The sequence below is a fragment of the Channa argus genome, chromosome 12 (assembly GCF_033026475.1).
Source record: "Channa argus isolate prfri chromosome 12, Channa argus male v1.0, whole genome shotgun sequence".
NCBI classification, from domain to species: domain Eukaryota; kingdom Metazoa; phylum Chordata; class Actinopteri; order Anabantiformes; family Channidae; genus Channa; species Channa argus.
In genome coordinates this window covers 5,332,407-5,358,285 of record NC_090208.1, presented here as the reverse complement: position 1 = coordinate 5,358,285, position 25,879 = coordinate 5,332,407, and the positions used below count along the sequence as shown (strand labels likewise).

The window sequence follows — 25,879 nt, the reverse complement described above, 5'->3', positions numbered from 1 at the left end:
GCCCCTCCACCTTTCATTTAGGAAAGAAAATATGTAAAATAAGAGGGATTTTCGTAAAGTCTGTATAGCAAGTTGTTCCCATGTGACACTAAAACTAAAACTATAAACAGTGTCCGTTTATACTACAGCTTAATTTATTAATTAAGGGTTTTGTCTGTCTTAGTTCCTTGATTTAAAATGTCTGCTGTGGGATATTGGCAGAGGTCTTATGCCCTGAAAAAAGAAAGTGACTAAGTTCACATTTAGAATGTGATTATTCTAATTTTGTTACATATAAACATCACAGTTTGATTAATAAAAACTTCCACTGAGTACAAGTTATTTTATTTATGTTTTATGAACTATCGTCATCCAACAGGTGGCAGCATGTTATAAAGGCTGAACCAGAGAAGCTTCAGCTGGTTCATCAGATGGTAACTGTTCATCTCTAATCTCACTGCAAGAGAAAACACTGGCAGCGTTTCTGCAAGCTCAGCTCTTAAGATATTCATTAAATAAAGTGAAGGCAAAGCTTTTCAAGACTGTAACACCTGCAAATACCCTGAATGAATCTGAGAAACATGTAAAGCCAAAATGAACACAAATTAAGGCAGCTGTGTCTACATTGGTGAAGCAGAAGTTAAAAACGGGTCAGTGTTCAAAAAAGGATCAGTGATCAGTGTTTGCAAAACCCTCAACCAGCAGGAGCCATCTCTGCTCTTTTGAACTGCTTTGAGGAGAGTGACTGGAACATGTTTAAGGAGGGTGAAACATTCAGCAACTCTACAAACTTCACATTTACTTTTACAAACTTGGACACGTACACTGAATCAGCAATGAATTACATAAGCAACTGCATTAAAGATCTTACTGTCTCCAAGACCATCACACACCCCAACCAGAAGCCGTGGATGACAGCAAAGTTGCATGCAATGACGAAAGCCTCCACCTTTAGAGCTGACAACATGGTGGCTTTAAAAACCGTGAGAGAAAAACTGTACTCAGCCATCAGAGAAGCAAAGCACGAATATGCCCATAAGATTTACAGCCACTTTGAGTGACACATGGTCCCCCCTATGTCAAGCATCTTGTGCAAGGTGGCCATCTGCTAGAGTTCGTCAAGGAAGTAGTTGAATCATAGATCAGTATCATGAAATATGGGTCCTGGTCCGAAGGGGTAACAAAGAAATCTGGGAAGTGGAAACTGTAGGTCAGAGGTGCTGGTGTTCTGAGGCTTAAGAGGGCTGATGCTCGGTTGATTGTGGCTGGTGTTGTCAGGGTCTGGGACAGAGAAAAGGAGACCATAAGTAGCCTCGGCCTTTAACTGGGATCAGATGGTTGTGGTCTCTGCAGGAGATAGGATGGTGTGTGAGTTAAGGGAGTTCTGTGGTGTGAGGGTACTGGGGGTCTGGTTTGAGAGGCGTGGGGGTCCAAGGAGCCAAAAAGCAAGGTTATTCTTTTTATCACTATAGGGGTGGCAAGGTCAGTTGGTAAGGCAGTCGTCCACAGACCACAGGGTCAGCGGTTCGATCCCCGGTCCCGGCTATATGTCGAAGTGTCTCTGGGCAAGACACTGAACCCCCAACAGTCCATTCCCATCCCCAGCGGTGGGGTGCCAGTCCCAAGCTGGTGCCAAATATTAACCATGGTGGAGTAATTCAAAGAGACTAATCGAGAGGAGTTCTTTGCAAACTGTGTAAACGATAACTAGGCTAGAAAACAAAAACTGACAGAGTGAACTGAAGGACTGAAGGTGTGATGGGCAAGTAGAACAGAGGATCAAACATCAGGTGGGCAAGGGACACTAAAACTAAACACCTCATTTAAATAACGATTCACACAAACATGAAATAAGAGCAGACCGTGAAAGCCAGGTGAGGGACCCAAGAGTGTATTTTCGGAGAGCAAAGGAGCGTGAGTGCAGATGAGGATCCGGAAAAAGGTGGGGCAAGTGAGAGTGAGGGAGACTGGGGCAGTGCATGTGGTTAAGGACAATTGAGAAGACGGGAAAACAGCAAAACCAGGGTCCAGGGAATCAAGACACATAGAATTTACCATGGACTTAACAGGCCACAACACCAAGTCCCAGAGCCGCTGTTGAAGTAGGTGGAGCTGGGTTCTTACAGAACCTAATGACACTAATGTATTGAAGAAAAAACAAAAGGCACCGGGGGACTGAGTGTTCACAATGTATTTAGAGACAGTAGTAGTAGCCCAGGGAACATAAAAAGTGCAGATGAGAAGCCTCAGCAAATGCAAATCTATAAGCCTGATAACTCTTGGTTTTCTATTTGAAAGAGTCCATTATCTTTTACTCTGTACAGATCCCTTAAGTTAGCTTTCCCTATTCAAATGTCAAAACAGACTCATCTGCTGTACCTCAAATTCATGTTATCATCAATTGAGTCATCACAGCCAGTTCAGAGGCTATTTCATTTAAATCCTGTTTCAACTTCAAAAGTATTCATATTTTTTAAATATATTAATCTGAAGTTTTTGTAGTTCTTTTTTTTGTCTTTCTTAAATGAATAGTCATATTTGTGTATGTACACTGGAACTGATGCCTTTCAAATAAATTTTTTTTATAGGTGATTAAAAAATCTAAATCCACTTGAGGTTTTTCTATTACATGTAGATATTGATTTTAACAATTTAAAAATAAAAGGACGTCAAAAAATGTGACATGTATCTTTAAAAACAATTGCTCCTAAGTTGAAGGACTGTCACTTTTTATTGGCTTTGATTGTAAAAAGTAACAGTTAACACACTTAAAATCGCAAACCTATTGTTAAATTCGTGGAAACAATATTGAAACGATCAAATGTGTTGGTAGCACTTTTTTCGACGTTCTAAATGCTAAATGTAACGAGTGGCTTTTGCAGAATTTAAAGGTTTTTAACAAACTGACATTGACCAGACATAGAGGCTCCTTTGATGAGAGAAGACATCGAGGTAGCAGTAGAATTTGTAATGACTGATGACGACATGCAGAGGGATGACAAAGAGAAAAAAGAAAAACAGTGAAATGTAAAATAATGACCTACAGCATCATTAACAGCACATAACAGCACTGTCAAAGTGTTTACTCTTGTTTATTCAAACTAAAAATGCATTGAGGCGCATTTCCACTTTTTTAATGCACTGTTGTAATATTTTGTAATAAATAATGTTCCTGTTGCGACTCAGTGAAAACAAATTAAGTTACAAGCTCACTATTGGGGCAGTTACTTTCTGAATAAGGAGCGTCAATGACTTTTTTTCACATTAAATATTATTCAATAACTCAATTTTACACCTGTGCAGTATTCTAATAGAAACTGCTGTCTTATAGTACATGTTTTGTCTGTTTTCTGTGTGGTTTAATTAATATTTTATATTACATTTCTTTTTGTTCTTATAAAACAAATGAGCCCTCAGAATCATATCAGCTCTGCCTTATCTGTCTTTTTTTTTTTTACAAGAAGCTCTTTCTGCTCAAAGTAGGGAGTAAAATCATTTGTTTGCAGAGAAGGTGTCCTGCTCTGTTGGGGTGAATAAAAGGTCAGAAAGTCTCTGCTACCATCCCGCCTTCCTGCGGACCAACACCAGCCACACCTTTCCTGACTCTCCAGGCATCCAGGTCTGCAAGTCTTCCTCCAGGTCTGCAGCTTCTGCTTACTTTGGTGATTCTACATCTTTATTGACACAGTGGTTTATTCGGGGTGTGTTTCGTTCTAAAGCATGAGGTTGAGTATTTGTTATCTAGGGTTCTCATTTTTCGGTTCATTAACTGTTCGTATGCATAGTTCGGTGTTTAAACCATGCATTGTACTTATGTTTTTGCACACAGTGTGAGATTTAACGATTCCTTCTTGTGCTAAGAACTGTGTGTACCAACAAATTCCCCATGATAAACTGGTATAATCACTAATAAACTGATTCTAAATTATACACAGGTAGGTAATAATGGAATCATAGTAAATTATTGTTTCTTTGTTTGCATTTGGAAAACAAGATAAATCCTTTCGCTATACATCATTTTCATCATGTTTCTCTTGTAGTGCACCAGTGTGGTCATGTGGTGGATCTGTCAATAAAATTACTTAATAAAACAATGATGAATATATTATTATATATATTTTTTATTGTATTTGATTACACACACTGAGTCATTGTAACAGGTAGGCTATTCAGTATTTTGTGTTTATTTCCAAACTGGTAAAAGGTAAAAAAAGGCCAATAAGATACTGTAACTCATAATCTAAACTATTAAATCCATTGAACACTGTGTTGTGCCAGATATATCTTGTGTGTTCTGCAATTGTTATTTCACAACATCTGCCAGTCTCCTCATCAGGTCTGCATCTTTATCTATCTTAAGTTCAAACTGTGGACATGTCAAACAGCAACCATACATGGTGATTCTTGTGGTTCTGCTTGTCTTTCAGTGATGTTTGTCCACAACAAAAGGCTACCAGGACTTTCAGGACATTAATTTGTCATGCAGGTGGAGCATTAGCAGCCCTTTATCGCATGATATATCACATCATATCAACTAGCTCATGAACTATGTTCAGAACTAATTAGTATGTCCTTTATATAGAGTAGGGGGCTTGTATAGGTGTGGAGATTAGGGTGTCCACCTTAATAATAACTGTAATTTAAAGTTGATACTTGTTTATTCACTGGTGGCATTTAGGAAATGTTTCCATATTATTTTGTCTGTGTTGCAGTAATGGTGTCACTACAGCGGTCTGACTCGATGTTGGCTTCACTGATCCTTCTTTTCCTCTGGACCATCTGCTTTGCTCAGTCACATGATCCCACCCCCTTCAAACTGTCTGCCCTCCACGGGGCCAAGAGAGACCTGCCTACAGAGAGCAGGGCTCAAGTTGATAAAATCTCAAGTACTGTAAAAGATTCTCTGTCTCTATTCAAAGACGTGATGGAAAAGCTGTTAGATAAGAAAGATACAGTGACACAGGTTACAAAAGTGATAACAAGTCTTAGAAACTTTGCTAGCTTGGCACCTGGCATCGGAGCTCTGGCGTCCTCCATCATCAGCGTGGTCTTGATCTTCATCCCTGAGGACAGCCCGGTGCTGAATGAGCTGAGGGAAGGGTTTTCTGAAATGAACAGAAAACTGGACTCTCTCTCCAGTCAGATCTCTAACCTGGCTACAGATGTGGAATGGTTCAACTACGCCAGTGTCTATTCTCAAGATGAAGTCCGCATCCTCCACACATGGAAGACGTTTAGTCAGTTTTTTACAAAGTTTTATCAAAGCGAGGAGGACAAAGAGAAACTCAAAAGCATATTTATCAGATACTATGAGAACGCAGGCACTGAGGTCAGTATGGACAATTTCTACCATTACCTGACAGTCAGCACCATCTCTCTCAGTGGAAACCTCAACAACCTGCTAAGGAAGAAGTTTAAATGTGACATCAATGAGATTAGCAAATATAACCTGTATTTCAGCAGCTTGATATGGAAGGGGCTGGTGCTTAATGAATTCTACTGGAAATTGATTGGAGTTAACTCAACAGGTAAAGAAGCTGAACATACTCAGATGTTGAGGAACATCTACAAAGCTCAGATATCAACAGTGGACTACTGTCTCAACAACTATGAGAAGTACATGAAGGAAGATGTGGCGGAGATTGCCAAAGCTCTTAGTCCTGACAACAAACAAATCATCGCTGAGGAGGTGAAGGAGGCTCTGGACAAGAAATACAACTGGTACAACTGGGTGGTGGTGGTGTACGACACAAGCACAGACTACATGATGAACTTAGACATGACTAATGTTACTGTTGGTAAGATCACTGTCGCTGTGGGCTACACTACTTTATATCACTTTAGATATGATGTAGGTAATGTTGCTAAACACTGCTTTAAAAAAAAAATGTATTGCAACAAACTTAAAGACTTTATAGAACAATGCGTAAATTCCGGCTTAATAAAATATGAAGGTAAATTGAGGCATACTAAGGTATTTTTAAAAGATTATTTCAAAGTGACACATGTCATATATGGGAAAAACCATGTTGAGTTCCCCCAACCCTTTCATCATGCAGAATGTTTTTATAAGCATCCTGAATGGAGTTACCACTATGACGCTAAAATTTCTATGTATTACTCCAACAAAGAGCCTGTCTGTGAGGGGACAATATGTAAGAATGGTGGAACTTGTAACAGGCTCCTCGACTCCAACGAATGGCAGTGTAAGTGCCCAGATGGTTACTATGGAGAAAGATGTGAGTGCTCGGATGGTGACTATAGAGACCGAGACAAATGTAAAGAGAAATAAGTACGATATTGGCAGACCCTACCTAACTAGTTGACGATACTGTCTCCACTCCGGATATAACACAGTGCTTTGTCATTGTTTTATAGATATCTTAAAAGAACCTGACACTGAATTATGAAATATCACTGATCTGTTTATTTAAATAATCTTTAAGTCTCAATTATGCAGTTCTCAATTTGTTTGGCAGGACTCACATTGTTGTTGCTGATGATTCCACAGGGGTCAATCCTTGGACCTTTATTTAACACTCAATTCAAAATGTTCACTTTAAAGCCAAGGCTGGTAGGGCGCCACCAACTAGAACCAATGAGACAGACACAGGACACTAAATTTAACAAACAGTGTGCTGTTTTGTTACAAAAATGTTCACATTTTTCCCTTTTTACTGTAGTGAATAGTGAAAAACCCCTGGGGGATTGTCGCCAACGCCAGTGTAATGTGCGTGAACCTGTCTCACGCTACATTGTACTATATACACCGTCCCTACATGTTCTGTGTAACTGGGTCTGTCAATGATAAAGTCTAATCTAACAGAGTCGCTCTAATAAACACCTGAACTGAGCATCATGTCAAGTCTTTTCTTTCAAACTGTCACAATATGCGAAAAATTTATTCCTGTAAACTGCTTTTTATGGCTTTAAAATAAATACTTCATAGACATCTTATAAATGTAGAGACCAAGTGCATAAATAAAATTGCTGCTCTTACAATCTGACATAAACTCATCTCGTTCTGTTAAATTTTAGCGTGTGTGTGTGTGTGTGTGTGTGTGTGTGTGTGTGTGTATATACAGTACTATAATTGGCTGTTGTTTGTCTTTTGGGTTTTTTTTGCACTGCACATTGATTGTATAGTTACTGGCTGTCAGTGTATACTGCACTGTATGTGTTCTGTAGGTGGCTTTTGCCTGCCAAAGGACTGAAGATGAAAATTAACCTTGGCTATAATCTATACAAATTGAATATATATATGTGTGTGTGTGTGTTCATTAATATGCATTGTTCCTTTATAAATAAATGCAATTAATCTGCAGTTTGTGGAGATATTCACCATGGTCGTGCTGCTCCAACAGTTCAGCAGCTAAACCCTGTTTATCATAGTGCATCATGCTTCCTAATGAGGAATTCTTCATCACTGATGACTATATGAGAAGTTGGTTAGACTTAGAAGACAAGTGGAGCTAATCATCTATTTATATTCATATATAAAGTCATAGTGTCACAGCCCCCAAACTCACATCTAACTGCACCTACTGGGACAGGAATGAGTGTCTTGCCAACGCCAGTGCTTGTTTATTACTAAGCACTGGGGCTGTAGTTATAGTCCCTGTAGAACAGAACACAGAAGTCTAGTAGCACCATCTACTGACTTACACATGCTATAGCACCAAAGTGTGTCTTTTGATGTAAAGCTGCAAGTTCACAATTGTCAAAATTGTTTATATTAAAACTAAACATATAGTCATTTCCAACCAATTACAAAACACACAGTCCAATAACTACTTGACCTTAGACATAACCTATGAATGTACTAACAGGGCTTTTACAGGGCTCTGTTTTCCTGCAAGTGCTCATTCAAATGCAGCTCTGAGGCAGTTTTCCTCATATTTTCATCATAGATAAGATTTTAATACTGTGACCATTATTTAGTATATTGTTTAAAAAATACATCCAAAGCTGAACATATATAATTAATTATACAATAAGGCCCTCATGTATAAATCTTATAAATCTCTGTCTGTAAATATAAAGTGGCGCCACCTCCCTGTGTGTTATGTTTTACTGGTATTAAACCAGTAAAAGCAGGTTCATTGACCACTATGTTGATCTTTTAAGAAATTAAATTAATTTTATAGTAATTCGTAGTCTAATTGTTTTTTTATTATAATTGAAAAACTTATTTAAATTAATTTTTTTATTTAATTTACTCTATTTTTCTGCCATTATATAAGCAATTCTTTGAAGTATTTATGTTCATGAGTTTTATTTATATTTCATATTGCCCTTGCAATAAAGTTATTAATGAACGCAGTGCAATTGTGTGATTTTCCTGGTATCGTATCTGTATCAATGAAAAAGTACCATAAACTAAACTAAAAAGAGGGTTTTTGAGTGAAACGCTCAGGGCTAACTGCCCTGGTTGTCTGTGGTGAGTTTTCTAGTTTTCATTACAGCCACAAAGATAAGTAGAGGAGGTGTCACTTTGTCAGTTAAAACCCAAACAAGCTCTTTTTCTTTGGTTTGCAGAAATCAGTGAATCACAGAGTGAACAGACTCCAACATCAAGAGGAAGAAAGACACCAAACAGTACTTTATTTAAAATGTTCAGAGTTACAAAGGAGTGTGCATATGTTATTAAAGGAAGTCAAACATCAAACAATAACTTCATGTTGTAAATCATGTTCAGTTTAAATAATTTTTACATCAAAACCAGCATTTTACTAATGTAAGTGAACTCCCCTCAGAAGTGATGCACCGTGCTGACCACCACAGCCTTATCGAAGTCCTGGGTGCCTGATGCCATGGAGACTGGTAGGTCAGATCCCATCAGGAGTTAATGGTTAAAAAAATTGAGACATTTTATAAACATCATCATAAAATCTTTTGTGTGTAGTGTTTGTAAGGTCAAGTGTTACCTGTGGGTCTGTGTCGATATAAAGACACCACGAGGACAGTGGAGATGAAGTATGGACAGAACACCACCAGGTGGAGGATTAGTCTGAACCAAGGATGGAGGGGGGTGGTGGAGGTGGTAGATAGGGTTGATTCAAGGGATGTAGTGGATTGTAGTGGTGCTGCAGAGGTGAGTGGAGGTGGAGATATAGTTGTAGGTTTTTCTGTAGAGAGAATCACCTGTTCAGGTGAACATGTGGATGAAATAAGTGTTGAAATTAAAGTGAAGCTCCTGACCTGTGACGTAGATCCAGCTGGGTGGAGACTCTCCATGACTGCTGATGTGACACTTGTAGAGGCCTTCATCAGACTTGGTAACATGGTGGATGGTCATGTGACCTGTAGGCTCAGTCCCGATAAAGACACCATCTTTAAAGAACTTAGCTGAAGGATTGGAGGGAGGGGTCTTTGTTTGACAGTGCAGAAAGACATCATGTCCCTCCATCACAGGGAGGACAGGACTCTGCAGGATCACTGCTCCACCTCAACACAGAGACAAACTACAGCATTTCATCCATTTCCACACAGCTTCATCAACACTAACTCCACAGTCTGATCTTACCAGTGACAGTGATGGTGATGCTGTTACTGGTTGATCCGTCTCTGGACTCACACCAGTAAACTCCACTGTCCCATGGGACTGTTAAACTGATGGTGCAGGAAGAACCAGCTCGTCTTCCCCAACCAAATCCACACTGAGTCCTCTGTCTTTTTGTTGTGTTCCTCTTCAATGTCCATCCAGAAGAGCCGTCGTCCTCCTCACAGCTCAGAGACAAAGAGTCGTCTTCAAACAGCTGAGAGAAGCTGGGACTCATAGTCAGATGAACTGGAGGGAGCAGGTAATAACATGATATATTGCAATTAACTCATTTGACCGTCTCTGAAGACCAAACATCTTTTCCACCCCTTAAAGTCTGAACCCATTTCACAGTCCATGGTTGTCCCCATCCTGTGGACTCTCAGGATTTCTCTGACACAGTGACTTTCAAAGTGTGAGACAAGACATTTACTGACCTTGGTTTGTGGAGCAGCATAGCAGAGACATCGCAGCTAAAGAGAAATGATACTGAGGTTGGTTTGAGGTTTTTACATGAACCAGAATACCAGAGAAACACTGACAAACAGCAAAGTGTGAATACACAGATGATGGCAATACGTCATAGGAAGGAAGAGGCTCTCCCAGCTAAAGCACTGAAACTCTGGCCTGATGCAAATTGGAGTTTTCAAATTTAAGCTCATTTAGTTTTCATTTTGAGCTGAGAAACAAAAAAAAGAGAAAACTGGACGACGGCGAAGACAGAATCAGCATAGTGAATAGGCTTTGCATTTGGAATATATCCTCTCCGTCTCAAACAAAGCTAGTGCCAGCTACTGCTACCACATCGGGTTGGTGACATTTCCCTGTCAGCTCGTTCTCATTGGCTCTTACTTTCTGCTTCAAGCTCCATCGCCGTTTAACAGGATTGACAGTTTAGACTGGAGACTCCAAGCCTGTCAGGAGCATTAGGATCTTCTCTGTAAAAACCTCACACCACAGGATCATTTAGGGCAATAATTAGTTTTGATCAGTTTCACTTTGCCCCTTCCAGGGGCATCAGAAGCGGCAAATTGTCGTAAAAAATCCACCCAAATATCCTGTAGTGCTAACACAAGCTTCAATTGGTCATCATTGATAAATCATAGTAAGTTCTCCAAAACATACTAATCCAGCTGAAATAAGACAATGATGTTAGATTTGTTTATTGAGTGAGTCACAGAAGGATTTGAGAGTCTTCACAAAGATGTGACGAGACATAAAAACAACTTAAAAGAGATTGTAACTTTAATGCAAGAATATTTATAATATATTTAGTATAATTTGATTAAAAAGTAAACAACATAGACAATTATAGTGACGAAATCCTTACAAGCTCTGTAAACTTCCTGAAAGACGAAGTATCTGTTTTAAGAATGTTGGGTTACTAGAGATTCTGAACCAGCCTTGAGCGCGAAAGGGAATTTGATTACTGAAACTAGTGGAATTAACAATAGTTTCACAGTTGAGAAGAACAACCATAAAGAAAAGTCACTGTGGAAATAAAATCACGTTTTGTGACACACTAACGGTGCTGTAGGTGTTGACAGGAAATAAAAGCTACAGGCCGACTAAGCGCAGACATCAAAGTGATGCTTAAAGAAAACTAGAAACAAAATTAAAAACAATGTATAGCTCTGACAAACCCACATGGGCTGTACTTACAGAGAATCCACAGCAGAGATAGTTCCTCCATCCTGCTGGCTGGATGTATCACAAATACGATTTGATCAATTCAGATCAGATAAAATCCTCCATCTGTGAATGTGGGTGTTGGGGTTGTGGTTTCCTGTTCAGATACAGCAAAAGTTTCATTTTTAAGCAACAATACTGCAAAGGACGGAAGTGAAAACATGGCCCAAACAAAACAATCACACACCAACTTTATCATCACTCTTTATTTTACTTATAAAAACCCCTAATAAAAATATATTAAACATTAGCAAAAGTTGACATTTGGTTAATTCTGGTCAATAAATACATTATACTACAGCAGAAAGCACTTAAAATAATGAAGCAGCGACAAAAAGTCAGTGTGTGTTGACTGGTTGGATCCACCATCCGTCATGTGGCTCGTTCGTCCCATGAGTCAGACGATGAGTTTTGCACCAATACAGTTTCTGTCGTCACATAAACATTTAGAAATGTGCACATTCAATTCTAACACTGATTTGTGTTTTATCCTTTGAGGCTCCCATCAGGCCTTCGGGACCTGCTGCTCACAATTTTTGACCCCGATTGTTTAATATCCATAATTGGATGATTGAATCAGTACCTGACTGATCAGAGCATCCAGAAAACAATCGCACTGACATCATTTCAAAGTCATAGCCTCCCTTCTTTACTGGGTCCACATCCGAGACACTTCAGACCTGCTGCCGGTCTCAGTCACGATGGCAACATCTTGTACATTTCCTGACGATGGCGACAACGACAGCCGTAACAATGGCAAAAATAGCAATCAATCCGATGACTGACAGAGTGATCGCCATTATACTGTGGTGCCTGGTGGAGTCTTCAGTCGCATCATCTGAGGAGCAAAACATGACAGAGAAATAAAACAATTGTAACAATACAGTTGATATGAATATATTCAAATAGCTGTTCAATGGATTTGACAAACAGAGGGAGCACGGAGTGAGTCTTCAACTGTTAAGTGCATTTTCAATTTGAACGTTAAAAGGAGACCTCGCCTAATTTCAACTTGCTTTCTATGGCTTTAGTTTAGGGTGTAAATGTACTATAATGCTTTTAAACTTCGCTCGGACTTCCCTATGTTAAACTATTTCTCTAATTCTAGCCGAAAAACTCCTCCAGATGACATCAGCTGGAGAAGTTTTTCATCATTAGGAGTACAGATGATGTCTGATGTGGATGGACACTGGTCAAACCCACCTGAGAGCGGCACCGTCAGGTTAATGGTGCTGAAGGACTCAGAAAAAGTTTTTCCGTTTGCCTCTTTATAGATACACTCATATGTTCCAGCGTCTCCGATCTTCACACTTTTCAGAGTCAACGACAGCTCACCTTTCTTCATCTGTTTGTCCTTCAGCTCCACCCGGTTCTTAAAAAGCAAATGCTGGTTACCCAGGACTTGTTGTCCGTTCTGGAAAAGGAGGACATATTTTGGCAACAGGTCGGGTCTGGACCACTTCACGGCTGCAATGCTGACGTTAGCAGGAGCTCGACATGGCAAAGTGATCGTCTGTCCAAGGACGGCCCTCATGTTTCTTTGTGCTGGGAGAGACAAGAAATCAGTGCATCTGTAACAGAAGTATCTGTGTTTACTCAAACAGTGTGTAAGGTTCTGTTGACTGATGACAGTTGGACTGTTTGGGGGGAAAAAAAACCCCACAGAACTATATGTGCTGTAAAAACACTGCTGCAGAGCTGCATTCAAACATCGTGCCAAGGTGGACAGAGACTCAGAATTTAGGGCTATGCAACAGTTTCCTCATCAATGGCTGAGCGTCTGACCTGGGACCACACCGGGGACAGGAGGCTGCACTGGGCTCAGTACCTGCTGCTCCTTCACGGTCGTGGATCCCTTTGGGGTAAAAGCTTAAATAGGAGACAGAAAAACACTAAACATGTTTAATCTGCAGACAGAGAAAGTTCACAGGAGTGTGATACTGCAGGGCTGCCCAAGAACTGCACTAAACTATCAAACTATCAATCAAACTGCAGCCTCAGCAGCACAGTGACATCTGCTGGTTTGTTAAACTTACAGCAGCTAATAAAGAGTGAGCCTGAAGTACAGGATGTTCCTATTAAACCAAAATCGCTGTGCTGCTAACGATTATTACTATCAATTTATCTATTGACTATTTTAGTTATTATACAGTTAACCTAAACAATTAATTGTCACGATCTGAAGACCTGTCCAGGGTGGATCCTACGTCTCGCCCAATGACAGCTGGGACAGACTCCAGCCAGATGGATGGACGGATGGGTCATGGACAATTAAAGGGCTCTGCAGGCTCAGATAGCTGCAGTAACTCATATGTTGAGGAGGTGTCCATACCCAGTACAGTCCTATATAGGCAAATGTAGTGAAACCACAAATGTAGCGGCATCAAAAAAGACCAATGGTGCTATTTCATTTGTGATATACACTCAGTGGCCACTTCATTAGGTACAACTGTACAATCTAAGAGAATCCACTACAGCATCTCTGCCATGAATTCTACTTTTACAATGTTGTAATTTCTCAGTTTTTAAGTTTTAACTGTCACAAAGGGGATAATTCTACTCTCTGTTTAATATTGAGGTCAAATTGGGCCTTGGAGTCAGGTGCATTATAAGAAGAGGTGGTCCAAATGTTTTCTGTCATCCTCTTTAAAATGAATGATGGAGGCAAAGCATTAGATGTGCAGTCTACATTAGGGTCATCCACCTGAGACCGCGTGGTCAACAGGACGCTGCACGGTGGTCAGTTTCTGCTGCTCCTTCACTGTTGTGGCTCCTTTTGAAGTAGTAACAGCTGAAAGTAGGAGACAGGAAGACACGAGTTCAGTGGTACAGGCTGGTTATTGGGTCAGTCCACAACAGTCCGGACACACACAGTTTGATTAGGTGCTGATGATAAATAGGTCTCAGTCAGCCCCGTGAGAGAACAGAGAGCTGTCTAACGTTAGCTGCGATCAACCTACACTGACTTCAGAAATACTCAGACTCCAAATTAAAAGCTGCTAATTTGTCATAATTCACCCTATAAAAAAAAAAAAATGGGTGGATTAAGGAGAAGCAAAATTATTCTGTCCCTCTCAAGCATTTTAACACACACACAGTAAAATTAACTGATAAGAAGTTTCGATTTTGCATAGATAATGATAGTTTGTTCAGTCTTCAAAGGACAACACGTCATGCAAAAACTAATAAAGACAGAATTGTGGTACTGGAATTGTAAAAAAAAAACCTATGCAGCATAAATGAGCTCACCCCAATGAAAGTCTTAGGAGCAAAGCTAAATTTTAGGCTATGAAATTCTAATTTACAAGAATCCAACTACAGGTGAGTCTAATTGTAACGTCCTCAGAAGGTTTTTAAGGTTTTTCTCCTGCTAATGCGCCCAGTTCAAACCTTTGTCATTTGTTTTGTGGCTTTTATTTTCATAATTTCCTGTAAGACGGAAGTGTTTTATTGTGAAAGTACAGCAACACATGATAAAATGAAACTTAACAACGAGAGAAAACGGTAAAACGTAACAGACGGAGAAATAAAACGAGACAGTTACGGACAGCATCTGTCTGTGTTTCGCTCCAATTAAAAGTAGTAACACGGTTGGTTTTATGATTCATATATTTCTTAAGACATTTAAATTTCTGTGTTGATTAAATTGCTAATTTGTCTTTATGTTAGCTTAACGTAAATCCGCTATACAACGTCTTAACGGTCCAATATGGTTTTAATTCATAGTTTTGTCTGTGTTTACTTTGTGTATCTCTTACGTTGGTTTGAGGAAAGTGATAAGGAAAATAAACTATTATCAGACCATCAGCAAGGCTTCAAATTTCTGACTGGACCGTCCACTGATTATTTAAACAAAACGCCATCTCATTTCATGCCGTCATAAATGGCACCACATGGAGGAAAAATGCCACAGGACCCGAGAAAGAAAATCATGTCTTTACACCAGAAAAGTGAAGGCTACAAGAAGACCAGCAAAGCTTTACTTATCAGGCAGAATACTGCAGCGAAAGTGACACAAAAACTTTAACAAAGACGGAAGTGCAACCATCTCATAGACGTCCAGGTTGTCCACAGAAGTTGACACCTCAAACAGGAGCATCTTCTGATGAGAGGTCCACTGCCGTTAGCTAAAGACGTAGAAGACCAAACTGGGGCGACTGTGTCCCGTGACACAATACAGCAATTCAGCAGAGGAACGGGATGCATGGGTGTCACCCACGGAGGAAGCCTCTCCTAAAGCCTGCCTACAACTTGCCAGACCCCATGCTGAAAAAGACAACGACTACCTGGACTCTCGAGTGATGAGACCAAGATAAATGTTTTTGGAACTGATGGCATTAAAACTGTATGACGTTGCAATAGTGAGGAGTAGATAGAAAAATGCATGGTACCTACAGTGAAACATGGAGAGGATGCTACCTTCACTCCGTGCCCATGGTTGTCGTGCACTTTTCCAACATGACAATGATCCAATACACACCTCTAAGACCAGCGTTGCATTTCTGAAGAACAACAGGGTGAAAGTGATTGACTGCAACAAGTATGTCTCCTGATCTGAACCCAATCGAACACCTGCGGGACAAGATGACCATCACTCTCCGTCCAGCATCCAAGCTCTTAAAAGAGTTTGTTCTTGAAGATGTGAAATATGTCGCTGTCTTGTTCATTCCATGCCTAGAAGACTTGGTACTGTCTTTGAATCGTAGAGTTCATACAAAATACCCCATGTAGTGTTTTCTGTTTTTTGTTTTTTTTGTTGGGTGAATACATTTTTTGCATCAACTAATTTGAGTAAAACTGAAGATGTGGTTATCAAAGTTATATTATTAACCATACTTTTATGTTGTGATAAACAAATGTTCTCTAAAACCCAGTCTTGTCAAAATTTTGGAAATTGGAACAATTTCCAAAATTTTTTGTTCGTTGCGATATTGATTAAAATCATACTTTTCCAAAGGGGTGTCCTCATTTATGCTGAGCACCGTATTTTCCTCAGAACAGTGCAGCCCTACCTGAAGTCACCATGGTGACAGGACGCTGCGCCGTCGTCAGTTTCTGTTGGTCCAGTTGTCGGGTGCTCAGCGACGTGCTGCGTCCATCTGCTGTCACAAGAGCTGAGACAATAGGACAGAAAACGACAGAAACAGCATCAGTTTGCAAACGGATGACATTCGAAGACAAACGGACGCTTAAACTACGAGCTGTTAAAAAGTCTGTATCTGGGCCGGTTCTTGACAAGGATTTAGGAAACAACGGACCTGTAAAATACAGAATCAACATTATAGTTTTTATTGGGGACATTTTTTATGCTCCTAGTGCTACTGGCAGGTACTAATCTAACCATGACTGTAAGGTAGGGCTTGTCCTGAAAACCACTGATGAAAAGAATTAAGACTCAAAATTCCAAAATTCAAGATTTGTCCTACAGCAACATCCAGTGGCCAAAGGCAACCAACGCTCTTCATATCTTCAATGTTCCATTAATAATAACTGTGTTGGAGTAGGCTACATTATTATACAGGACATCCACAACCTGTGTCCAATGGACTCCAGTCAAGTCTTAGACACAGTGACAAGGACAATTAAAGCAAACAGGTAAACCACAGCATGGAAACACATCAGAGCACCTGTGTGTTAAATTATTATGGTAAATATATGTTTATTAAAAATCTTGCTTTTTTAAAATACATTTGGCAAAAAAAAAAAAAAAAAAAAAAACACAAAATGTTTTAGAATGTAGTCGAATGTGTGGATGAAAATGGGCAAAAATGCATTTTCCACTAGAAACACAAAATGTTTCAAATGTGATGATTCTTAGTATAAAATGGTTTTGTAGTCAAAACTCAGGCCACAATCAAAACTTTCTTTCACCTTCAAATTATTTTATTAACATTGCAAATATAAAGTCACCACGTTTCTTATGCAGCAAAGGCTGTGCAGGTTTTTCTTTCTGCAGGGCGACGCAGGTGGTTCCAGCACCTGAGACACAACTCACCGGGAGCTGGAGCTGCGGCGGCGAAGACCTCCGTTAACAGGACAGCGAGGAGCAGCAGCAGGACGACAGTCATGTTGGTCGCAGCGGCGGGTTTCAACTTCGAAATTCACGACAGCTTCCGGTTTGCCTGCTCAGGCGGACGCATACATGTACACCTGCGTGCGGACGTCACATCCGGCTGTTGCATACGTTTCTGAGCTTTTTTAAAATTTCTGTTTATATTTATTGATGCAGAAAACAGACCCACCGTCAGTCCATCTTCCAGCACATTTTTTATTCTTTCCATTTAATTTTTTTCTTTTAACTTTACCTCCCCAGCTGTGCAGTGTTGGTCCAAGCCCGGTAGAAATTGGGGAGGGTTGCGTCAGGAAGAGCATCCGGCGTAAAAACTGTGCGGACAATGATCCGCTGTGGCGACCCTGAACTCACGGGATAAACCGAAAGGATAAAAAAAAACAAAAAAACTTTAACACTAATCCCGTATTTACAAACTCCAGTTCTAAGAAAAAAGTTGGGACACTTTACTAAATTTTAAGTAAAAGATAATACAATGATTTTTAAATTATTTAAAACCTAGTTTTGGTTGACTTAGTAAAAAAAATTTTTTTTTACTTTTTTCTTTTTTCCATTGTTGACTACACTTTATTTCTGCCTTTCTGATGCTGATTGCCACAACAGATTGGTTCTTCTCTGTAGCTTCCTTTTAATAATGTATTTGCTAATTCATTTCCTTAGATTCTTACATATTTCTAGTTCAGGTTTGTGCAGCATTTGTTGCCTTTCTATCTGCATTTCTAAATTATTTCTTCAAACTTCTCTAAAGGGCTTTGTTTCTCTGGTCAGTTATTATTTTAGCCATAATAGTCAGAGGGTAAACTATGACATGAGCTCATGTGAAAAACTGCACACTCACCTGCTGCTGACGTACAGGAAGAAGGTGGATCTAACTGTCATTGTTCTCATATCTTTAAACAACGGAATGAAGCTAACATCTGCTCAGTGGCTGCTCTGTAAGTCAAATATATTCTAATAATTAATACAATTACAATTTTCTAGTAGGAGGTCTAATGATTTCTATTTAGAGGAGACGTATGTGTTTTTCTTTAAAGCTCACATTGGTTGGCGCCTCGCTGTGCGTCCTCACAGTAACTTGACTGGATCTAAATAGTTATGAAAATGAGCATTTGAATGTGTTCATTAACGTGTAACTCTTTTGGAGTATCTTGTATGTCATGTTGATTCATGTCCCATTCTAGTGATCTAGTGTAAACTCAGTTCATGTCACCTCAACAATTTTCTCTATAATTGATCTTCAGATTAAAATGCTAAAGTCTCTCTGGCTGCATGTGAAACCTCAAAGTGTCATTTCCCCTCAGGTTTGACCACGATGCTTTGCTGCAGACCTACTCAAGGTTGGTAAAACTCAGTCTAGACATCATAAAAAAACAGCAGCTTTACTACTACAACTCTTTGGGACTGTGCTGGCTTCAGGACACACACTCTAAAGTTTGTCTTGACACTGTTGATTGGACTGGTCCTCTACTCCCCTGGATGTCATAAGGACGATTTTTGTCAACAAACCTCTGCTAAATCATCTGTCCGCTTCTCGTGTCCGTGCTACATGTACGTCCTGCACTTGGTTCATCTGTCTTCACTGCCGGCTCCTTTATATCCAAAACATCACAAGACTCTGCTTTGTAACCCAACACTACACACTGTTCAGCTTGTATTGTTACATGTTCGAGGATTTTGAAGGCTTTAACTTGTGGTCCTGTTGAATTACCTTAAGGAACTTGTTTTGAGACGCAATAATGTGGAAATACATGGAAAAACAATGGTCATGTGCTGTTATTTTTTAAATCTCTGAAACTCCAGGTGCCACCACAATGCTAATATTGCTAGCAGAGCTTTGCAAATTAAATAGTCTTTGTCTAATCTGATATGAGGACATGGCTAGTGTAAAGTTTGTGGGTGCAGCTAGTTATTGTTAAGCACCGCTTAGATCTCCAGGTGACATGACTCAAGCTTTGGACGATAGAGGTGGAAACTGCAAAGTTAGCACAGAACAAAGCATCACAATGACCACTTTTCATGGGAATTAAAATTGTCCATTGGATATAGTACTGGTGTCAACATTGTGTAGTTGTGCTCAGAATATACACATTTTTTTACAGGTCTTCTGACTCTGAGTCCCAGCTTCTCTCAGCTGTTTGAGGGAGAGGAGGCGTCTCTGAGCTGTGAGGAGGACAACATCTCTGCTGGATGGACACTGAGGAGGAACACAAGCAGAGACACCAGAGCTGAGTGTGGAGCTGACTGGGGAGAAACTGCTGGTTCTTCTTGTAACATTGACCACATCATTACACTGGAGAGTTGAGTTTACTGGTGTGAGTCCAGAGAGGGATCAACCAGTAACAGCATCACCATCACTGTTGTCTCTGGTAAGATCAGACTGTGGAGTTAGTGTTGATGAAGCTGTGTGGAAATGGATGAAATGCTGTAGTTTGTCTCTGTGTTGAGGTGGAGCAGTGATCCTGCAGAGTCCTGTCCTCCCTGTGATGGAGGGACATGATGTCTCTCTGCACTGTCAAACAAAGAGGCCTCCCTCCAAGCTCCCAGCTGATTTCTATAAAGATGGCTCCCTCATCAGGACTGAGCCTACAGGTCACATGACCATCCACCATGTTACCAAGTCTGATGAAGGCCTCTACAAGTGTCACATCAGCAGTCATGGAGAGTCTCCACCCAGCTGGATCTACGTCACAGGTCAGGAGCTTCACTTTGATTTCAACACTTATTTTTTCCACATGTTCACCTGAACAATTTTTATTCTCGCTACAGAAAAACCTACAACTACATCTCCAACCACAACCAATGGTCACGGAGAGTCTCCGTCCAGCTGGATCTACATCACAGGTCAGGAGCTTCACTTTGATTTCAACACTTATTTTATCCACATGTTCAGCTGAACAGGTTATTTTCTCTCTAGAAAAACCTACACTGCCACCACTTGCCTCCTTCCATCTTGTGTTCAGACTGTTCCTCCACCTGACGGTGTTCTGTCCATACTTCATCTCCACTGTCCTCATGGTGTCTTTATATGGACACCGACCCACAGGTAACATAAGAGTCACAGATCAGTCTCTGTTTCACATGATAAACAGTACAATAAATTGCAGTTTACTGCGTATTAACATTTCAAATCTAAAATCATTTCAAAATCATCCTTTTAGAAAGCTGTTAATAAATATTAAATTTACTTTTCCTTTTAGTGCCCCATAATGTCCTGCCCATCTGCATGGCAACAACTTCCCCCAGCCAAGCCGCCATATGACATGGATGGATGACATGGTGGTGGTCACTGAACATGGCTGCTCAAGTGAACTGATTAATTACAACACACATAAATCCTATAGCTATAATGTGTTAAAGCTACACATATTCAATACTCTTATCAGTAACAATTGTTTTATTATCAGAGGAATGAAGTTCTGCTGAGATAAAAAAAAAAACAGTAATGATCATGGTAATACTTATAGTTACTGTGTGTGAAGATCACTTTCACAATCTGTCCATCAAACCATGGGTTTTATCAAAGTCTGGGCCAGAACAGAAATAGATCCACTTATTTTGCAGTTTTGCAATATATACTTTTGCTATATATATACTTTTTTGTTTGCTCTTGTCTTGACAAATGAAAACACTGTAAATAAACCAAATGTTGGATTTGAGCAGAGTCAGTTTTGACTTTTAAACTGTATCGTGTCATTTATTGGCAACACTGGTCAGTCCATCCACTTATAAGCTGACTGTGGTAAAATGTAGTTTAGATATTCATGTTTGCATCAATATAAATTGTGTTAACTGTTTTGATGTAGAACCATCATCAGATATACATTTTGTCCTACTTGTTGATTTATAAGCAAACACCTGCAGAACTGATCACATTCCAATCAGCCTCAGCTGTAGCTAAACTAAAGGAAACATGTGTCCCTATGACAGCTTAGAAAGTAAAAAAGAGCAAGATATGTGACATAAAAATGTGACATAGCACATTCTGTGAAATTAGGAAATTGTGTAATTTTCTTGTCTTGCTTTTGTCCCAAGTTGTTGCTGAATCATTTTCCTCCTAGAACCACCCATGATGGTGTGTACTACATCAATACTACAGTACAGATAAAGCATATCAGATGCTAAAGAGAAACACAGTGAATAGAATTAACAGACAGCCAGTTCTTCTTTCTCTGCTGATGTTTCTCTTGTCCGATTCTCTTTTGAGCCCATGGGTTGTGTGAGGCTGCTCTTTAACGTGTCTGATGCAGGTTGCACTCTGTACCAGGAATTCAAAAATCACATGTCCTGGCGAGATGTGCTTTTGTCCACGCAGCAGGTGTTGATCATGTTTATTTTTTTGTATTTTAGTCTGAAAACACAGTAACCGATCATCTGACATTTCAGCTAATTGTATAAAACATCAAAAGCAGTGACTTAATGACAGTGACACAATTGAATTGAAAAGCCTGTGGTCATATACACTGAGCTGTCACTTTATCATAGCTACAGTAGGTGTATGTGATAATATCGAATGCTATAACAGTCCTGCAGCAAAGTTACAATGTTCAGCTGAAAGAAGCTGATTTTAAATATATACAAATTTTTGGAGGCTACAGTTTGTCCCACATTATGGTCAAAGGTTGATGCACAGAAGAAATCTTGCATAAAATATTATAACGCTAATTTATTTCATACAATCCGAAGCAATTGTCATATATTCACCCTCTTAAAACAATGGTCTAGGTCATATTTTCAAGTAAAAACAAAACTGAAACTGAACCAAATATAGATTGAGGGTTGTTTTTCTCAAAAAATGAATATTTAAGGTAGCAATATGTTTTTAGTCAGGTGGCTCTGTCAACGGTTTAGTTGGTTTTGATCAAACAATTTGGTTGCAAATAATTCAATGTTTAATCTGGACATGGGCTTTAGTCTGAGTGAACTGAAGAGCTAATTTTAATTTGGGGAATAAAGTCACAATTTCCTCCAGTTTAATAAAAATGACAGTTAGCAGCCGTTTTAGAAAATGACCAACTCTTCATGCAGAAGCTATAAACCCATGTTCAGTAGGAACCAGAGCGCTCAGACACAGGCAGAGTAAGTCAGGAAGTGCTGAGAGGTGAAGCAATACATTTTATTTTAATGTTCAAATGTTAAATAACACCAGACAGATCATTAAATTACAGGCTGGTTGGTTTTTAGTTTTTAAAGCTACACTTGAATTAACATTCACATTTGACACGCGAAACAACAACAAAACATCTCAGGTGTTTTGTTGCTTCTACATGTAGATATGCTTAATTTTTACATTTTCATTACTGTGATTTCTCTGTGTTTGTGGTGTAACTTCACTCATTTCATTTCCTGTTTGTATTGTAGACAATCCCGGGTGTTTGGTGATGAGATGGTTTGGAGCTCAGGTGGTGGATCAGGTGGGGTCACTGAATGAGTATTCATTCAAATCCACGGCAGCACTGTAGTTTACAGCCTGGTCTCAGCTCAGCTGGTCCTTTATTAAACTGGAAACTAATGAGCCGATGCCACAATAGCTGCACATTCAGAGAAGACGAGATGTGAGACATTAAACACCTGCTGTTTCACCTGCTTTTTCAGCAGGAGGTTGATATGAATTCTGCTCTGTGAGCCCTTTGTAAGTGACAAAAACAACATTACCTATAATACCACCCAGCAGAAGCAATAACCCAGCGCCTCCTGCTGCAATATATAAACCTTTGTTTCCTCCGACCTCATCTGCTGGTGAGTGACATGCAGATACCAACAACTTTAGAAAACACAAACATCTGATCTGTGATGTTTCAACCAGGAATCAGGTTCAATGCTGATCCCCACACACGGACACACTTACACATACACTTGCTCACCGACTGTCAGAGGGATTGTGTTGATGAGTTTCAAGGTTCCATCTCCAATTTTAGCTTTACACTCATATGTTCCGTTGTCTTCGACTCTGACGTTCTTCAGAATCACAGACAAGTCTCCGTTCCTCATCTGTGGATCTCTCAGCTCAACTCGACCGTGAAAAGATGGATGCTGGTAGATTTCATAAGGCCGGTTCTCTCTGACAAAGTAGACATAACTCTCTGATCTCAGGTCAGGTTTGATCCACTGCAACAATCTGATTGAACCTTCTCTGGATCCAGAACACTGAAGGGTCACATCCTCTCCAGGGCTTGCCTTCAACTCTTGTTTATTTATCAACAAGTAAGAAAGAAACAAGAAGAAAAAGTCAATAAAACTGTCCAGAAATAGTTTTATTATTTTGTTCATTGCAAAAACAGAGCAACAACGTTAATAACAAAAGTCCATCTGTTCACACACAGCTTACCTTCAGAGACAGAACTTTTCAGGGAACATGTGAGAAGACACACAAAGAAGCGGAACATTGAAGCAGACATAATTTTCTTCTTCTACTGTTTAATAGTTCTTGGCTTACTAAAAAGAGCTCAACTGGTCCTTAAAGGCCCTGAGAGGCAGTCCAACTCTTTGTAATTCTTGTGTGCCTAAAGGAGTCTGCTGTGGGCAGACAGGTGGGAGGGCTTTAACAAGTGTCCATGTGGTTTACTGGAAAACACAGGAAAACTAAGTTCACATCAGGTCTTTGTAAATATGTGCAGAACCCCACATGAAATGAAAAACTGAATCCTTGGCCCTTCTAGGCCCAGGGGTGGCAAAGCGATGTCTTGATTGGACAAAGCAACAATGTGTATCATAGTCTTCAGGTTCCTGTTTTTTTTTTTTTTTTTTTACAACATTCATTTATGGTCATGGTAAGGCATGTCCTGATACCATAGTCACAGACCCTGATGAAGGCTGCAGGCCTAAACGCGCCGGTCACACATATACCTATAAAGTTTGTTAGGTGGTTTGATATTTTCCAATATAATTTTTCCCCAAACTGAGTGTAAGTACAATTACGCCAATGTCAAGTACAGTTACAAGTATGAAACCGCTTTGCTTCTAGTATAAATTCCTGGAGAGTAAAATCCTGATCAATCCATTGCAGTAAGGTAAGATCCTGGATAAAGATGCATGGACAACATGGACTGCAGAATCTACACAAGAACATGAAGGTAAAATAACAAAGATAACTTCCGGTAATATTCTAGTTACCACATATAACCCTCGTTTTTACTGATTTCAGTAGCAAATAGAAAATGTTAATGAAATATTCTTGAGAAACATGAGCATGACTGTTAGTAACTATATGTTAAGACTTCAGCGCAGTTTGTATTCACCTTTACTATTGTCCTCATCAGTTATCTTAAAACAGCTCTAAACCACAGACATTTTTCCTCGTCCGCCACATCCGGAAGTTAACGGGGTATGAAGAGAAGTACTGGAGACGTTTAACAAGTACTGGTACAAGTAGACAAAGGCAGGATCCGGCCCAGTGCCGATTCCTGGTCATGAATGTAAAGAGCTTTTGCCAAAGTTGGGCTACTTTGACCTGAGGAAAAAAAAAATAATAATAATAAGCTGACTTCAAGCTATATCTCTGCCATACTGAAATAAACTTCACTGTTATTTAGATGAACAAGTTATTAATTGGATGATCGTTCTAGGTGAGACTACATTTTCATATCTGTGCAGTTTTCTTTTCAGCAGTTCATCAGTGACAAGAGGTGGAACATCAGGAAGTTTCAGTTTCTCAGTTAATGTTAATGTCATTTTCAGCAGCTGTGTCGAGTTTTTCTAAGCCGTGAATTAAATAATGACAGATTTGTTCATCCCGGCAGCAGATTTCAAACTTTGTGGAACAACTGCCGTGCTCACAGCAACTTCTCCTTCGTTCATAGAGCATCAAGAGGGAGCAGCAGCCTTTTCCTGCAGCTCGGTGAAGAGCATACCAGTAGAGTGGCCAGCAAACACTACCAATAAAAAAGGCACCTACTAACCTCTTATTTTACACACCACACCCCAGTACAATTGCCTACTTCCAAACCTTCTACTGTGAAACCAACAAATAAAGTAAAAGAAAGATCAGTCAATGGCTCTGGCAGCAGTTCCCATCACCCACAGAGGGAGAGCAGATACAATTCAGAGCAGAGCAGCTCTAATCCTTCATGGCTTTTGGTTGGAACTGAAGTTTAACTTTACAGAAACATCAGCTGGTGATGCACTGTGTTGCTTTATCAGGATGTAATCAGTGGACTGGAGAAACTGAATAATGTTTATTGCAATAATGAAACCACTTGGGGTTGGAGAGAGGGAATTACGTGATTTAACTAACTATTACTGACTGATATTTACAAATTTACAGTGAAAATGTGAATGGAGGTCCTATTGGTTTAAAATACAAAATAAAATAAAAAATACTCAATGGCACAACACAACGTTGCCTAAGCCGTATAACATACTGTGTATAAGGTTTCCACATTAGTGCAAAGACAAATTGCAATTTAGCAGAAATGCCCAGAGCAAACAGTCTAGACGCTTACAGATTGTATTTACGCTTATTACTCTGTTATTCCGCTGGAACTGTGGGCCGTTGAACTGGGGTCATGGTCTGTCACATGCTGCAGTCAGACTGGAGTTTGGTTTGTCCAGCTAAAAGGCAAAGTGCGACAGACCAGAAACAAAAGTGCTGACTAAACACCCGC

General features: G+C 39.7%; 4 protein-coding genes across 8 annotated transcripts; 1 reads left to right on the top strand and 3 right to left on the bottom strand.

The window, feature by feature from the left end:
• The first annotated feature begins 4,720 nt into the window (after positions 1–4,720).
• LOC137138067 (uncharacterized) lies at positions 4,721–6,752 on the top strand. The gene has a single exon (XM_067524974.1). The coding sequence runs from the start codon at positions 4,721–4,723 to the stop codon at positions 6,269–6,271; it is 1,551 nt and encodes a 516-aa protein (XP_067381075.1). The 3' UTR covers positions 6,272–6,752.
• A 1,800-nt stretch (positions 6,753–8,552) lies between these two features.
• On the bottom strand, positions 8,553–11,924 carry LOC137137892 (Fc receptor-like protein 5). 2 transcript variants are annotated; one of them, XM_067524678.1, is made up of 7 exons: positions 11,793–11,924; positions 11,183–11,306; positions 9,958–9,993; positions 9,506–9,769; positions 9,181–9,426; positions 8,907–9,065; positions 8,553–8,799 (listed from the first exon to the last, which is right to left on the bottom strand). In XM_067524678.1, the coding sequence occupies exons 2-7, from the start codon at positions 11,211–11,213 to the stop codon at positions 8,732–8,734; spliced, it is 804 nt and encodes a 267-aa protein (XP_067380779.1). In that variant the 5' UTR covers positions 11,214–11,306; positions 11,793–11,924; the 3' UTR covers positions 8,553–8,731. The 2 variants fall into 2 exon arrangements, with proteins under 2 accessions (XP_067380779.1, XP_067380778.1); XM_067524677.1 differs by having other exon boundaries at positions 8,907–9,107; positions 11,793–11,916.
• Positions 11,902–17,612, bottom strand: LOC137137890 (uncharacterized). Of its 3 annotated transcripts, none has more exons than XM_067524675.1 (7): positions 17,205–17,612; positions 16,222–16,323; positions 15,605–15,781; positions 13,914–14,000; positions 12,995–13,078; positions 12,545–12,754; positions 11,902–12,047 (listed from the first exon to the last, which is right to left on the bottom strand). In XM_067524675.1, exons 1-7 carry the CDS (start codon positions 17,275–17,277, stop codon positions 11,902–11,904), a joined length of 879 nt encoding a protein of 292 aa, XP_067380776.1. In that variant the 5' UTR covers positions 17,278–17,612. The 3 variants fall into 3 exon arrangements, with proteins under 3 accessions (XP_067380776.1, XP_067380775.1, XP_067380777.1); XM_067524674.1 differs by having other exon boundaries at positions 12,413–12,754; positions 17,205–17,486; XM_067524676.1 differs by lacking the exon at positions 15,605–15,781 and having other exon boundaries at positions 12,413–12,754; positions 17,205–17,471.
• A 4,766-nt stretch (positions 17,613–22,378) lies between these two features.
• Positions 22,379–25,879, bottom strand: LOC137137872 (coxsackievirus and adenovirus receptor homolog). 2 transcript variants are annotated; one of them, XM_067524667.1, is made up of 5 exons: positions 25,731–25,879; positions 23,605–23,840; positions 23,141–23,461; positions 22,932–23,012; positions 22,379–22,807 (listed from the first exon to the last, which is right to left on the bottom strand). In XM_067524667.1, the coding sequence occupies exons 2-5, from the start codon at positions 23,672–23,674 to the stop codon at positions 22,785–22,787; spliced, it is 495 nt and encodes a 164-aa protein (XP_067380768.1). In that variant the 5' UTR covers positions 23,675–23,840; positions 25,731–25,879; the 3' UTR covers positions 22,379–22,784. The 2 variants fall into 2 exon arrangements, with proteins under 2 accessions (XP_067380768.1, XP_067380769.1); XM_067524668.1 differs by having other exon boundaries at positions 22,932–23,009.

Coding starts and splice junctions, on each gene's coding strand:
- LOC137138067 (XM_067524974.1), top strand. CDS start 4,721: ATGTTGGCTTCACTGATCCTTCTTTTCCTCTGGACCATCTGCTTTGCT.
- LOC137137892 (XM_067524677.1), bottom strand. CDS start 11,213: ATGGAGGAACTATCTCTGCTGTGGATTCTCT. Junction 9,770..9,957: donor ATGCTGCTCCACAAACCAAG/GTCAGTAAATGT, acceptor TGCTCCCTCCAG/TTCATCTGACTATGAGTCCC. Junction 8,800..8,906: donor ATATCGACACAGACCCACAG/GTAACACTTGAC, acceptor CTGACCTACCAG/TCTCCATGGCATCAGGCACC.
- LOC137137890 (XM_067524674.1), bottom strand. CDS start 17,277: ATGACTGTCGTCCTGCTGCTGCTCCTCGCTGTCCTGTTAACGGAGGTC. Junction 14,001..15,604: donor CATCCTCTCCATGTTTCACT/GTAGGTACCATG, acceptor TCCTACTTTCAG/CTGTTACTACTTCAAAAGGA. Junction 12,755..12,994: donor TGTCCCCGGTGTGGTCCCAG/GTCAGACGCTCA, acceptor TGTCTCTCCCAG/CACAAAGAAACATGAGGGCC.
- LOC137137872 (XM_067524667.1), bottom strand. CDS start 23,674: ATGTCTGCTTCAATGTTCCGCTTCTTTGTGTGTCTTCTCACATGTTCC. Junction 23,462..23,604: donor GAAAAGTTCTGTCTCTGAAG/GTAAGCTGTGTG, acceptor TAAATAAACAAG/AGTTGAAGGCAAGCCCTGGA. Junction 22,808..22,931: donor TCTGCTGGGTGGTATTATAG/GTAATGTTGTTT, acceptor CTGAATGTGCAG/CTATTGTGGCATCGGCTCAT.